This window comes from Oncorhynchus keta, chromosome 30 (genome assembly GCF_023373465.1).
Source record: "Oncorhynchus keta strain PuntledgeMale-10-30-2019 chromosome 30, Oket_V2, whole genome shotgun sequence".
NCBI lineage: Eukaryota > Metazoa > Chordata > Actinopteri > Salmoniformes > Salmonidae > Oncorhynchus > Oncorhynchus keta.
In genome coordinates this window covers 51,205,607-51,221,705 of record NC_068450.1, presented here as the reverse complement: position 1 = coordinate 51,221,705, position 16,099 = coordinate 51,205,607, and the positions used below count along the sequence as shown (strand labels likewise).

Here is a 16,099-nt window from a genome sequence, read left to right as displayed (position 1 = left end):
ATGGTGGAAGCTCAACTAGTACACTGCTCATGTAGTGCATAGAGATGTGTGAAAGTCACACCTTAGTCTGAAGTGTCCCCACTTGCGCTGCCAAATAGCTAGCGTCAGGAGGGCGGTCACGTATGTTTGCAAGCCAGAGGTCCTGTGTTCGAGCCCTCGGTATGAGCCAAGTTAGGAGGAAGCATTAGTCGCTAAGCAAGCAGTGTGACCTTATTTACACTCATACCTATCCAGACCCTTCAGACTGGCAAAAGTCTAGGGTTAGGGACTAGGAAGGGGATTGGTGTTGAGACAGTTAGCCCCTGTGTGTTTAAATTGGCCATGAGGACATGGGCTTTCCCTCACTGAGAGCCTGGTGGCCGAGCACAAAAGTGAGGCACCCACACAAACAAGCCTTACATCAGCATTCCCATTGAATCTTCTCCCTCTCTGTCTTCCTCTCTTCTGGCCCTTATCTCCTACCTACTGTACGTACAGCCAGCACTGCAGCGACAGCAGGTCCTGCTCTCATGCACACAAACACTGCAGAAAAGACTCCACCTGCCTCTATGCAAATACAATGAAAATCTCAGGCGTGACATGGTCCACGAAGAAGCATTAATTGTGTCCACTCTGAGAAAGCACTGACACACTCACTGTCACTCCATGATCCCTGATCCTCTCATTAGAGCCCTGGGTGAGGGTTTGGTTTTGTCTGCAGTGAACTGTATAAAACTTTATTGAGACATTAAGGAGTTGGTTTTGACCCAGAATCATGTTCTCCCTTCAGGGTACACTCGAGACACTTCTTTTCTGGAGATGGTTGTGGACATCGTACAAGAGCTGAAGAGGGCCAATCCTAAACTTGTGTATGGTGTGTATCCCTCACTGTCACCCCTATGTGTGTGTGTCTTGCACATCTGTTCAAATCAACAGGGTGGGGTTCGACCACTACTGATCACAAGTTCAAGATGCCTGTATGGGTTATTGTTAGGGCCAAGAGTTTGTCCTGACCACCTGACCAGGGAGAACTGGTCTGGAAAAACTCCTGGCCCTAGCTATTGTATCATCCTCTTCAGGTTGGTGTTGGCAGAAGCGTAAGGACACAAAGAAAAGAAAAGCCTCACACTCTCATGGCTCCAGAAGCAATAAATGTAATAGATTTTACATTTTATTTTTTATTTCACCTTTATTTAACTAGGTAGGCCAGTTGAGAACAAGTTCTCATTTACAACTGCGACCTGGCCAAGATAGAGCAAAGCAGTGCGACAAAAACAACACAGAGATACACATGGGATAAACAAACATACAGTCAATAACACAATAGAAAAATCCATGTACAGTGTGTGCAAATGTAGTAAGATTAGGGAGGTAAAGGCAATAAATAGGCCATAGCGGGGAAAAAAAATACAATTTAGCAATTAAACACTGGAGTGATAGATGTACAGAAGATGAATGTGCCAGTAGAGATACTGGGGTGCAAAGGAGCAAAAAAACTAAAACAATATGGGGATGAGGCAGTTGGGTAGGCTATTTACAGATGGGCTATGTACAGGTGCAATGATCGGTAAGCTGACAGCTGATGTCAGAGCAGCTGACAGCTGTTATTCGACAGCTAAGCTGCCTTCATCCGGGTTTCAGGGTAATGACAAGCTTGATGTAGAATATAGCTTGCCGTATGCTTCCCAGTTGAAACAGGTCATGCATATATTATGACAACATTTTGTTTGTTTTGGTCTTCAGCAGGTTCTTTTTGGGCTGTTTGTGCACACAACATTTTTCCTGAGGCAAGCCGAAGTTCGGTAGGCGAAGTCTAGCCCCCTTTGTCAGTGATTGGTCAACAGTACTACTCCTAGTAGGAGTGAGAACATGAAGTGTTGTCAGTCTTCAAGTGACGACTAGTTTTCATGCACATTCTTTCACATGAGAAATACTGCACCAAACATCTTAGTCACATGTAAAATTGTGTGATTAAGACTAACCCCTGCAAAAACTGGGGTTAGTAGGTTGAAGTAGGAAGTTTACATACACTTAGGTTGGAGTCATTAAAACTTGTTTTTCATCCACTCCACAAATTTCTTGTTAACAAACTATAGTTTTGGCAAGTCGGTTAGGACATCTACTTTATGCATGACACAAGTAATTTTTTCCAATTTTTTTACAGACAGATTATTTCACTTATAATTCACTGTATCACAATTCCAGTGGGTCAGAAGTTTACATACACTAAGATGACTGTGGCTTTAAACAGCTTCGAAAATTCCAGAAAATTATGTCATGGCTTTAGAAGCTTCTAATAGGGTAATTGACATCATTTGAGTCAATTGGAGGTGTACCTGTGGATGTATTTCAAGGCCTACCTTCAAACTCAGTACCTCTTTGCTTGACATCATGGGAAAATCAAAATAAATCAGCCAAGACCTCAGAATAAAATTGTAGACAAGTCTGGTTCATCCTAGGGAGCAATTTCCAAATGCCTGAATGTACCACGTTTATCTGTACAAACCATAGTATGCAAATATAAACACCATGGGACCACGCAGCCGTCATACCGCTCAGGAAGGAGACGCATTCTGTCTCCTAGAGATGAACGTACTTTGGTGAGAAAAGTCCAAATCAATCTCAGAACAACTGCAAAGCACCTTGTGAAGATGCTGGAGGAAACAGGTACAAAAGTATCTATATCCACAGTCAAATGAGTCCTATATCGACATAACCTGAAAGGCCGCTCAGCAATGAAGAAGCCACTGCTCCAAAACCGCCATAGAAAAGCCAGACTATGGTTTGCAGCTGCACATGGGGACAAAAGATCATACTTTTTTGAGAAATTACCTCTGATCTGATGAAACAAAAATAGAACTGTTTGGCCATATTGACCATCCTTATGTTTGGAGGAAAAAGGGAGATGCTTGCAAGCCGAAGAACACCATCCCAACCGTGAAGCACAGGGGTGGCAGCATCATGTTGTGGGGGTGCTTTGCTGCAGGAGGGACTGGTGCATTTCACAAAATAGATGGCACCACGAGAAGGAAAACGATGTGGAAGTTAAAGCTTGGTCGCAAATGGGTCGTCCAAATGGACAATGACCCCAAGCATACTTCCAAAGTGGTGGCAAAATGGCTTAAGGACAGCAGTCCTTAACAAGTCAAGGTATTGGAGTGGCCATTACAAAGCCCTCACCTCAAATCCCATAGAAACTTTGTGGGCAGAACGGAAAAAGCGTGTGCGAGCAAGGAGGCCTACAAACCTGATTCAGTTACACCAGCTCTGTCAGGATGAATGGGCCAAAATTCACCCAACTTATTGTGGGAAGCTTTTGGAAGGCTACCTGAAACATTTGACCCAAGTTAAACAATTTAAAGGCAATGCTACCAAATACTAATTGATACTAACTGCTGACCCACTGGGAATGTGATGAAAGAAATAAAAGCTGAAATAAATAATTGTCTCTACTATTATTCTGATATTTCACATTCTTAAAATAAAGTGGTGTCCCTAACTGACCTAAGACAGAGAATTTTTACTGGGATTAAATGTCAGGAGTTGTGAAAAACTGAGTTGAAATGTATTTTGTTAAGGTGTATGTAAACTTCCGACTTCAACTGTATTCAGACACTTTACTCAGTACTTTGTTGAAACACCTTTTGCAGCCATTACAGCCTACAGTTTTATTGGGTATGATGCTATAAGCCTGGTACACCTGTATTTGGGGAGTGTCTTCTATTCTTCTCTGCAAATCCTTATGAAGGATCTCTCTGTATTTTGCTCCATTCATCTTTCCTTTGATCCTGACTAGTCTCCCAGTCCCTGCCGCTGAAAAACATCCCCACAGCATGATGCTGCCACCACCATGCTTCATCGTAGTGATGGTACCAGGTTTCCTCCAAACGTAACGCTTGGCATTCAGGCCAAAGAGATTAATATTGGTTTCATCTCATGGTTTGAGAGTCATTTAAGTGCCTTTTGGCAAACTCCAAGCAGGCTGTCATGTGCCTTTTACTGAGGAGTGGTTTCCGTCTGGCCACTCTATCAAAAAGGCCTGATTGGTGGAGTGCTGTAGAGATGGTTGTCCTTCTGGAAGGTTCTCCCATCTCCACAGAGGAACCATTGGGTTCTTGGTCACCTACCTGACCAAGGCCCTTCTCCCCCGATTGCTCAGTTTGGCTGGGAGGCCATCTCTATTAAGTCTTCCAAACTTCTTCCATTTAAGAATGATGGAGGCCACTGTGTTCTTGCAGACCTTCAATGCTGCATACATTTTTTGGTACACTTCCCCAGATCTGTGCCATGACACAATCCTGTCTCAGAGCTCTACGGACAATTCCTTCTACCTCAAGGCTTAGTTTTTTTTGTGGGACCTTATATCGACAGGTGTGTGCCATCCCAAATCATGTCCAATCAATTGAATTTACCACAGGTGAACTCCAATCAGGTTGTAGAAACATCTCAAAGATGAAACAGGATGCACCTGAACTCAATTTCAAGTCTCATAGCAAAGGTGTCTGAATACTTATGTAAATAAGATTTCTTTTAAATATATTTTTCAATAAATTACCAAAGAAAATTGCTTCATCATTATGGGGTATTGTGTGTAGATTGATGAGGATTTTTTTTTTATTGAATACATTTTAGAATAAGTCTATAACGTAACAAAATGTGGAAAAAGGGAAAGGGGGTCTGAATACTTTCCCGAATGTCCTCTATTTTAGATGAATTCTGCCTATTTTTTAAATTCTGAACCTAAGTATGCAGACGCCTTAAGCCCTTAATGCATTTAGAAAAAGTGCTGACAGGACCGTTGTATCTGTATCAGCGAGTCCCAAGTAAATAATTGTCAATTAAGCTGCAAACTAAGATTAAAGTTGACATAATTTAATAACGCCCATGCATTTCCATGTAAATTAGCTGAACAACATGTAGGAGCAGGATGAATAAAACTGCTGTAAGTGCATGTTTACAGTCTGTTCTGAGGGCAGTGTCGTATTCATTAGTGTACAACATAGCAAAACATTTTGCAACGGAAAATGAAAACGAGAATTTCTTTGTTCGTGTGGTCCATCCCCATTTCGTCCCGTTCTCTTCTGTGTGGTGTCTAGTGAATACGACCCAGGTGTTTGATGTAATTAGCTGATGATGAACCTAGTCAGAAGACGTCTTGGGTCAGGTTAATTTCGATACAAAAACATCTGTAATGTGTAAAACTTGAGAGATCTGTGTTAGGGATTGAGTGTGTTCTCGTTTTCCTTTTTAGTGTGTGACCCGGTGCTGGGGGACCATGGCTCCATGGTGAGTACTTTTGTGTTTTTGTGTTACGCTGCCTGTATTTTGTACGTTTTATTGAACAGAGCAGAAAAGATCATGAAAAGAGAATAGTGGGGAAGAGTTCATTGGAAGAGTTCATCATAGACAGTGGGTCGGATTTGAACCCACACTGACAGTGGTAGGTATGTATCCTACACAATCTAGGCCACCAGAGAGTACTGTGCCTTTAATGAGTGATCAGATGGTACTAGTAAGTGATGTCACTACTCCTGCTCAATCTCATTCAATGGGGCAACGCTGACCTTCAGCTTTACCTGAACCAATGAGTTCAGCCTAAGACCGCAGCCACACTGAGACACATAAACGGAAATCTTATATGCACTCATCAGTTGTCTGTTCAAGACAACTCTTTTTGGATGAGCTGCATAGGTAAAAGGGCATGTTGAGCATTTTTTGATGGATAATGATCTCCATTGTCCGTTGAAAAACCACTGGCACCCGTACGGGGGTTGTAGCAATGAGACAAGATAGTAGCTACTAAACAATTGGATATCACGAAATTGGGGAGAAAAAGGGGTAAAAATTCAACAAAAAAAAGAAAGAAAAAAGAAAAAGAAAACCACTGGCAAGTTTTTCAGACACAAAGTCACAATGTGGCCTTGGCCTTAGAGACCCACTTTCACTTTCTGCTGTCCCATGTCCCTTCTCTGTCTGTCTCTTTCTGTCCCTGTCTTCCTCCCTCTATCTAGCCGCCCCCCCACCCCCGAGCATCAGGGATCAGTTGACATTATGTCATTGTTGCATCAAGGTGTGGGTGTGTGTGTGACGTGTGAGTATTGCAGAGGGTGGATTGGGGAAGGTTAGACCACATCTCATTTCACAGTGACAGATGAAATTAACATGAGCCGAGCTGCCCTCGCTGTTTGTACGGAGAGAATTATGCGGAATAATTTGCTCGATTGTGACTCATAGTGCGTGCGTGCGTACGTGTTACAGTGTGTGTGTGTGTGTGTGTGTGTGTGTGTGTGTGTGTGTGTGTGTGTGTGTGTGTGTGTGTGTGTGTGTGTGTGTGTGTGTGTGTGTGTGTGTGTGTGTGTGTGCGTACACTAGAGTTTGTATGTGTGTTTGATAGGTAGAGAGAGCACAAGGGCATACATGCATACTGTTTGTTGATGTATATAGTGACATTGAGAAAAATGGTTGTTTGTTTGGACAAGATGTGCTCATCATTCTGATTGGCTCAATGCATCCATCCTTTCCTTGCTAAGCATCTCAGTAGTCTAAAGTTGCTTCCTTTCCTCGTCCCCTTTCCTTGTCCCCTTTCCATTGTCTGCTCTGATCTGAGCTAGGCAGCAATTTCAGCTCGGTGTAGATAAATAAGGGCTGATGAGGAGAGGCAGCCACTTCAGGTGATTGAGATGCACCCTGTGTGTGTGCTTGCGTGTGTGTGTGCGCGAGTGTACCTGCTCACCGGTACTGATGTGTTTCTTCCTGTCTCCAGTACGTTCCTGAGAACCTGCACCCAGTCTACAAGAACAAGGTAGTGCCAGTGGCCGACATCATCACACCCAATCAGTTTGAAGCAGAGTGAGTAATAGTGAACCTATAAGGCTGCTCCTGTTGTGTGTGTGTGTGTGTGTGTGTGTGTGTGTGTGTGTGTGTGTGTGTGTGTGTGTGTGTGTGTGTGTGTGTGTGTGTGTGTGTGTGTGTGTGTGTGTGTGTGTGTGTGTGTGTGTGTGTGTGTGTGTGTGTGTGTGTGTGTGTGTGTGTGTGTGTGTGTGTGTGAGAGACGGAGCGTTAAAGCACCCCAGGGACTGTGTCGTATCTGTTACTATCAGCATCACGAAGCCTCATCCACATCCTAATCAACTACATTGATGTAATTTTACTCAATATCCCATCAAATGATATACAGATACACTAAAGGCCTATGTATGGTGTGTAGCACGTCAGTAAGGTGGTTGCTACACTGAGTTGATGGTTCTTGATACCTAGTCACTCCTCTCTGTGTTTGTTTGCTTGTGTTTTTTTTCTGTATTCTTCCATCATTGTTCCTGTGTTGGTTTGTGTGTGCTGTGTTGGTTTGTGTGTGCTGTGTTGGTTTGTGTGTGCTGTGTCGGTTTGTGTGTGCTGTGTCAGTTTGTGTGTGTCTGCTCCACTGCTTCTACCCTCCCTCCTTTCAACCCTACTTCTAAATCACCTCCTCGCTCGTCACTGCAATCCCAGTTCTAGTGATGCACAGGGTCCCTCTGGTGGATTCCCATGGAATTACAGATGAATAATAATATACTGTCCGTTGTGTCTGAAGTGTTTCCACAGCCTAATGATAGTCTCAGTCGTTTAACTTGGAGATGATGGCGTAAATGTTGCTCACTGTCTCTCACTATGGCACTAGAACACTATAGAAGAACACTAAACAGACTCTTCCTTAGACTGTTTGTTGGTTGCTGTATACAATGAATGTGGTGTTAGTGTCAAGCAGATGAGGCTGGTGGGGGGAGATATAGGAGGACGGGCTCATTCTAATGACTGGAATGTTATGAATGGAACAGATGTGTTTGTTCCATTTATTCCATTCCAGCCATTACAATGTGCCCGTCCTCCTATAGCTCCCCCCACCAGCCTCCTCTGGTGTCAAGGTTAAATTACCATGGGTGTGTTTGTGTGTGTGTGTGTGACCTTATTAATGTGCACATGTTTGTCCTCCAGGCTCCTGACAGGGAAGAACATTAGCACAGAGAAAGATGCAGTGGAGGTGAGTCTTAGATGCCATAGAACAATGCAACAAATATATTATGTTGCAAAGTTGTCATCAAGTCATGTCAAACCTTGTACATAATCCATGGGCCATGTTTAAACACCAATAAAATGGATTCTTCCTTCCTGGAGGTATTCACTGATATGTAAGTAAGCAGATGGCATCCACACCATTGTTTTCACCAAGCCTTCCATGACAGTTGTGATTTCCTCAAGGCAAAAATAAATGGTGTATTTAAAACAAATAATGTCTCAAGTTTTGAGGGAGTGTGCAATTAGCATGCTGACTACAGGAATGTCGACCAGAGATGTTGCCAGATATTTGAATGTTCATTTCTCTACCATAAGCCGCCTCCAACGTTGTTTTAGAGAATTTGGCACTTTGTCCAACCGGCCTCACAACCGCAGACCACGTGTAATCACACCAGTCCAGGACCTCCACATCCAGCTTCTTCAGCTGCGGGATCGTCTGAGACCAGCCCCCGGGACAGCTGATAAAACTGGGTTTGCACAACCGAAGAGAAACTGTCAGAAACCTTCTCAGGGAAGCTCATCTGTGTGCTCGTCATCCTCACCATGGTGTTGACCTGACGGCGTCGTAACTGACTTCAGTGGGCAAATGCGCACCTACGATAGTCACTGGCACACTGGATAAGAGTGCTTTTCATGGATGAATCCAGGTTTCATCTGTACCGGGCAGATAGCAGACAGTGTATATGGCGTTGTGTGGGCGAGCAGTTTGCTGATGTCAACATTGTGAACAGAGTGCCCCATGGTGGCGGTGGGGTTATGGTATGGGCAGGCATAAGCTTTGGACATCGAACACAATTGCATTTTATTGATGGTCATTTCAATGCACAGATATACTGTGACGTGCCATTGTCGTGCCGTTCATCTGCCACCATCACCTCATGTTTCAGCATGATAATACCCAGCCCCATGTCGCAAGGATCTGTACACAACTCCTGAACTTTTCCCAGTTCTTCCATGGCCTGCATACTCACCAGACATGTCACCCGTTGAGCATGTTTGGGATGATCTGGATCGATGTGTACGACAGCGTGTTCCAATTCCCGCCAATACTGACTGGTTTTCTGATCCATGCCCCTACTTTTTTTTTAAAGGTATCTGTGACCAACAGATGCATATCTGTATTCCCAAGAAGGGTGGAGACGGGGATTGGAGCCCTGTCTCTGCTGGGGAGGCATGAATATGTGCTGGGTGTTACCAGCTCAACCATGGCTCTACACAGAAGGGTGCATTTTTTAAAGTATTTGAATAGGGACGTGGCACCATTAGATGTAGCAGGTAGTTGACCTTTTCCCCCTGGCTGCTGCCTCTTTTCCCAGGTGATGGACCTGCTCCATAAGATGGGTCCTGACACGGTGGTCATCACCAGCTCTGACCTGCCCTCGCGTCTGGGTGACCGCTTCCTTGTGTCCCTGGGCAGCCAGAGGACGTGTAAGTGTGTGTGGTCAAGAGTGGGCAAACTAACAATGACCATTAGTAATTGATGTAACTGTCATGGTTTTATATCCCATCTGTGAATCATTGGTCATTGGTGCAACATTTCCTCTTCTTGCATCTCCAGTGATGCCTGATGGTACCAAGTCCACCCAGAGGGTCCGTATGGAGATCCCCAAGGTGGACGCTGTGTTTGTGGGGACAGGGGACCTGTTTGCTGCGATGCTGCTGGCCTGGACTCACCACTACCCCAACGACCTCAAGGTCTGCAGTGTACACTAAAGCCAGTTATAAAACCTAGAGGACTGATTTGGCACCAAAGACTGAGATGAAGTTGCCCATAGATCATTGGTCACTAACCATTTCTGAGTCAAAATGCAAGTCGAGATCTACTGCTCAGATTATTTTTTTTAAACATGACTTAAAAAAACGTAAGCCTATGCAACATTAACCAATTAAAATCTAATAATAACTATGCAAGCTTATCGAAACACTTTCCTATACTTATTCATTGCAGCTGCAGTGCTGGTTGTAGGGAAGTAGGGAGAACGCACATTGTATGACATTGTAAAACTGTTGAACAAAGTGTTGACAGTGCTGAATAATAACTTAAACAGGAACTTACTCATAAAAACATCAGCACTTTGCTGTATTCGTTGAGTCTCTCTCTAGTCGGGGTTTTAAACGTTTTGAAATCTCACATTACCAACTTTGCTGTGCGTTCGAGGTTTCTTTTTACAGCATATGGTTCAAGGAAACTAGACACGGTGATCTGAGCTATGTGATTGGCTAGCGGTAGACCTTTAGGTTCACTTGATCTGCTCTCTGGGCCTGCCGGGGTAGGCGGTGTTCTACCTTCAGACACATGAAATTGTTTAAAATGGTAACACTTTGCCTTCCTGGCACTAGGGCTGCTGAATCAAGTGCACCTACCCCAACAGCATGAAACCATTTTTTTTTTTTAAAGAGGAACGCAAGGCTTTATCATTCGTTTTTTTTACAGAAATGTTTTGGTGATTGAGTAGGAATGGCTTGGAGATGGACCAATCGCGATCGACCGGTTGGGGACCACTGCCCTACATGCTAATCTTGAGTCAGTTTTGCATTTCCCCCACTAATGGTGAAGATTGGGGAAGGGATCTAGGGGAAACTTCACCCCGAAGTGTGATAGTAATGGCCCTCAGTGGCGCTGTCCCTGCTGTCACAGAAGCAATCAATAGAAAAGATTGGAGGGGCACCGTCTAGGTTTTATAGCTAAATCTCACCAATGATACTGTCAGCATCATACTTAGAATAATAGTGATATCAATCAGTCAGCTACATTCCCACCATTCGAACTTCCCCGAATAATTCTCAAGGTAACTTGATAGTTGTGGTATGCTGGCACTCTTCCCAATGTTTCAAAAGTTGTCTGGACCACTGACGGGGTGCTCAGTCCTAGGATTTTAAAACTGCAATTGTAAAAGAAGGATCAGGATGGCGGCTTAATTTCCTTTGAAAGTTTCAATATTGCTTCGACAAAGAAGTCTCTGTCTTTCTCTCTCTCTCTCTGTTAGACTGCATGTGAGAAGACTTTCTCAGTCATGCATCACGTTATCAAGAGGACCATCTCCTATGCTCACGGTAAGACAAAATCAAGCATCATTTTACTCACTCTAAGAAGTGTTTGTGTGTACATGTGCTCGTGTTTAAGATTCTTGAGCGTTCTTTTGCTCCTTTTGTTTTTCTCTTTCTCTGGGTGATTCTCTCTCTCCTCTTTTCCCCCCTCCATCTTTCTCTCTCTTTCTCTCTTTCAGAGTTAGCAGGGCCTGGCCGAAAACCCAGCCCACCTCAACTGGAGCTGAGAATGGTTCAGAGCAAAGCGGACATCGAGGACCCCGCCATCGTGATGGAGGCTACTGTCCTAACCCTATAGAGCCCCCACATCCCATCCCCCTCCCCCACCCCTCCACCCGCTCCACAACCGCACAATGTATAGGTGTTGTACATTTTTATCTGTAATGTGACATTGCCTTAGAAATCTCTTACAGAGCACAACATTTCCATATGAGGAGACTTAGCAGGGTATGGATGGACAGACTGGGGGGTGAGCAGAGGAGGGGAAGACGTGAGTGGACTGGGGTGGGGGCTACTGCACCTCGCGCACCTCCCTTTGATAACCTGGTCTCTCTCGGTCTCTCTTCATCTCTCCCACTCCCTCTATGAGCTCGCCTAACCTCTTGGTTTGTCCTGCACACACAGCTTCACAGCCCAGCCCAGGCCTAGACTATTCCAAGGCCAGGCATCACAGGGCTTAGGCCTATTGGAGTTGCAGCACTAGCTAACTACAGTGGCAATGTGGTGGCCCAGTCTAGCTAAGGCCGAGGTTATATCTGGTAGAGGTTGATCGATTATGAAATTTCAACACCAATACCGATTATTGGAGGACCAAAAAAAGCCGATACCGATTAATCGGTTGATTTTTATATATATATTTGTAATAAGGACAATTACAACAATAATGAATGAACACTTTTATTTTAACCTAATATAATACATAAGTAAAAATCTATTTAGTCTCAAATAAATAATGAAACATGTTCAGTTTGGTTTAAATAATGCAAAAACACAGTGTTGGAGAAGAAAGTAAACGTGCAATATGTGTCATGTAAAAAAGCTTACATTTAAGTTCCTTGCTCAGAACATGAGAACATATGAAAGCTGGTGGTTCCTTTTAACATGAGTCTTCAATATTCTCAGTTAAGAAGTTTTAGGTTGTAGTTGTTATAGGAATGATAGGGCTATTTGTATTTCATATACCTTTGACTATTGGATGTTCTTATAGGCACTATAGTATTGCCAGCCTAATCTCGGGAATTGATAGGCTTGAAGTCATAAACAGCGCTGTGATTCAAGCATTGCGAAGAGCTGCTGGAAAACGCAGGAAAGTGCTGTTTGAATAAATGCTTACGAGCCTGCTTCTGCCTACCACCGCTCAGTCAGACTGCTCTATCAAAAATCATAGACTTAATTATAATATAATAAACACACAGAAATATGAGCCTTAGGTCATTAATATGGTCAAATCCAGAAACTATCATTTTGAAAACAAAACATTTATTCTTTCAGTGAAATACGGAACCATTCTATATTTTATCGAATGGGTGGGATCCATAAATCTAAATATTGCTGTTACATTGCACAATCTTCAATGTTATGTCATAATTATGGAAAATTCTGGAAAATTAATTACGGTCTTTGTTAGGAAGAAATGGTCTTCACACAGTTTGCAACAAGCCAGGCGGCCCAAACTGCTGCATATACCCTGACTCTGCTTGCACAGAACGCAAGAGAAGTGACCCAATTTCCCTTGTTAATATTGCCTGCTAACATGAATTTCTAAGTACGCAGGTTTAAAAAAATATTCTTGTGTATTGATTTTAAGAAAGGCATTGATGTTTATGGTTAGGTACATTGGTGTAAAGCCGGTGCTATTTTCGCGAATGTGCTTGTTAAATCATCACCCGTTTGGAAAAGTAGGCTGTGATTCGATGATAAATTAACAGGCACCGCATTGATTATTTGCAATGCAGGACAAGCTAAACTAGTAATATCATCAACCATGTGTAGTTAACTAGTGATTATGTTAAGATTGATTGTTTTTTTATAAGATAAGTTTAATGCTAGCTAGCAACTTACCTTGGCTCCTTGCTGCACTCGCATAACAGGTGGTCAGCCTGCCACGAAGTCTCCTCGTGGCGTGCAATGTAATCGGCCATAAACGGTGTCCAAAAATGACGATTAGCGATTGTTATGAAAACTGGAAATCGACCTTAATTAATCGGCCATGCCGATTAATCGGTCGACCTCTAATATCTGGCCTGCAAAAATCAACCAACCAACAATCTGTCAATCAATCAAGCCCTGTGAAATACATGCACAGCTGAGGGCAGAATACTGATCAGGGATAGGATAGAACCTGAGGCACTTATTTCAGTGGAGGAGTGGTGGTTTAGACACGTTTTACCTCATATGTCACAACAGGACAATGGTTTTGGGTATGTTGATTCTTAAATCAATTGTCCATGTTCGGTGCTTAGATCATGATCAGTGTATGATCATTGTAAGCACGTCACTAACTTTGTGGTTGTATGTTTTTGTGTTGTTTGTTATTTGTTATTTACAATGTGTGAAATGCTGGAGATCTATCATTTCAACATTTGTTGATATATGATCCTTGTGTGTTCAAATTTCAATGTTATTGGAATTACCATGCGTATGTCTTTTATTTTGGTCTTAATTGGATGTAAGGTCTAGCAAGGATAATCTACACTGTTCGTTTTATACGTGCAAAACATTCATATACTTTTTTGTGTATTTGTATATTTACATATCTTGGGCAGATATAATATTGATATGGTTTCTCTGTCTGTGCCAAACTTGTGAAATCAAATTATGTTAGAGAGTGCCGAACTGGCTGTTTCCTGATACAGACATGAAATTGCAATAAAGTTAATATGAATCCTGTTATTTAGCCAACTTGCTGTAAGTTTTCTGTCTGCCCCTGCTTTGTAGGGAATTCTCCATATCTTACCCTCTGTTCTGAAAAATTAACAATGTGGAGAAAGCCGATTGGATCTTTCTGGAGATGCTCTGTTACAGGGACTCAAAGTTGAGGAAACAACCATTTCTCATCAGACAGGGGGGGTGTCCGTGTGCAGGACCAATCAGGGGTTAGTTCTGCTCTGACTGACATGTACTTACTCCTCAGCTTTTCATGAAACCAGTGAACTGTTTAATATATGTTCCAACTGTGCGTTACTGTACATTTGTGTGTTTGCGTGTGTGTGTGAGAGTATGTACATGTATGTAAGTGTATATTTCCTGTAATGGGGTTTGGGGGTTTTATGGGAGGGCATGGGGTGGGGTGGGGTGGGGTGGGGGGAAACTAGTAAAAAAAAAAGAAGAAGAAGACAAGCAATGACTTATCATCCAGAAACTAGCCTTTCCGGTGCTCTCGTAGGAATAGCCCAGCTGCTGACTAAGTCAGTGGTGGTGAGGTTTGTTGGCTGTGCCAGCTTTTGAACCCAAATACTGTATGTGGTCATTGAACTCCAAAACGGAAGCACCTAAAACTGCCATTGAGTGGTCCGAGTGTGTACTTTGAGTAGGAGCTTTGGGGAGTTGGATGGTCGAGGCTGTCTGTGTCTTCTGGCAAGATATATATGTTGGTCTGAAGTGGGTTGCCTTGCAAAAATGGAGTCTGGTCATAACCAAATCTTTAGCTCTCCCAGTATTCTGTGGGAAACTATGGAAACAGTTTGAACATATTGACTGTTGTTGCAGCAATGTTTTAGCACATTCCCTGGGGGAAATGTAGTGGGATAGTTTACAGTGGATTACAAAATCTATGTTATTTATACATATATATATATATATATAGTATATGTATAAATATGTTGTGGACAGTGGAATATGTATGTACTGTGGATCATGAATCTGTGCTAAAGATATGGCCAATTTCTGAAACATATTTGAGGGCACTGCCTTGAATCAGATGGGACATTCCGGAATCTCTTCTTCCCTAATATTCAGCCAATAGCACGTGGCTCGATTGCAGTAGTGATGAAACAAAAAAAAAATTGGTTAAGGATGATTGTTGACATGGTGTGCAACATTTTGTGTCTTAGGTCTTAGAAAAAGTGAGAAAAAATGCCCACCCCTACATGTTTCTTTGTTTGGACCACTGTGTTTGCTGTAGTGTTGACTCTCTCCTAAAATAGTCCCTTGGCAAAGTATCATAACATGTACTCTTGCCATATGTATACAAGAAACAGTAGGCAACACTAGAACATTAACCATGATGTCAGTACAGAAAGGGAGATCTTTGACTAATGCAGCATTCGTAACCAAGTGGGAAGTGGGAATTTACAGATTGTGAAGTCGTAAATACTAGTTGGTTGCAATTACCTGCTTTGAACTCGTCGAGAAACGCTGATTGACTAATGGCCAACAAACTGCAAAAACCATAAACTAAAAGTACAGCTGTCACACTTGTAAACAAATTAGTATTCAAAAACGATATTAATAGATTTTTTATAAATAATGTTTGTTGCATTTAACTGCCGGAAATGCAGTTTCGAGGTTATGTCCTTAGTAGATGATGTCAGCATGTAGGAGAAAGGGGAGCTCAGGATGGTGAACGAGTTTCCCACAAGTAATTACCAGTTGGAGGCCCGTTCAAGTGGATTTTTCCCAGTTGTATGTGGTAAATTCCCACTTCTCACTTGGTTACGAGCAAAGCATTAAGCGTAACTGAGTGCCCCCTACTACCCCCTGCCTTTGTAACTGTATCTGTCCCTTAGTGGTTTTAACAGTGACCAGTCTATGCTTGGCTCTTCTTTTTGTTCTTATGTTGAAGATTTTCTTTTTACATTTTCTTTTCTCAATGGGCAAACAATGAAATGTATTAACTGTTTGGTAAAGTTTTTAGTGCTTCGTTTTTTGAGCCTGAATATTTTATAACATGTTAAAATGAAGATTGTAGTGTACAAATCCACATTTATAATATATAATATGTATGTTATGATGCAATAAAAAATAAAGTAATGATTATATTATATCCACCTGCTTTTTTTCTGTAAGTAAATTAGTATCA

General features: G+C 42.5%; 1 protein-coding gene across 1 annotated transcript in view; it reads left to right on the top strand.

Moving 5' to 3' along the window:
* The window catches only part of LOC118363683 (pyridoxal kinase-like), a 28,473-nt gene extending 12,417 nt beyond the window's left edge, over positions 1 to 16,056 (top strand). Inside the window, exons 4-11 of the mRNA XM_035744804.2 lie at positions 770 to 853; positions 5,231 to 5,265; positions 6,743 to 6,828; positions 7,951 to 7,996; positions 9,348 to 9,459; positions 9,590 to 9,726; positions 11,019 to 11,085; positions 11,259 to 16,056. Of these exons, the coding sequence (XP_035600697.2) occupies positions 770 to 853; positions 5,231 to 5,265; positions 6,743 to 6,828; positions 7,951 to 7,996; positions 9,348 to 9,459; positions 9,590 to 9,726; positions 11,019 to 11,085; positions 11,259 to 11,377 (686 nt within the window). The 3' untranslated portion in view covers positions 11,378 to 16,056. The remainder of the gene's footprint in view (positions 1 to 769; positions 854 to 5,230; positions 5,266 to 6,742; positions 6,829 to 7,950; positions 7,997 to 9,347; positions 9,460 to 9,589; positions 9,727 to 11,018; positions 11,086 to 11,258) is intronic.
* Positions 16,057 to 16,099: the final 43 nt, after the last annotated feature.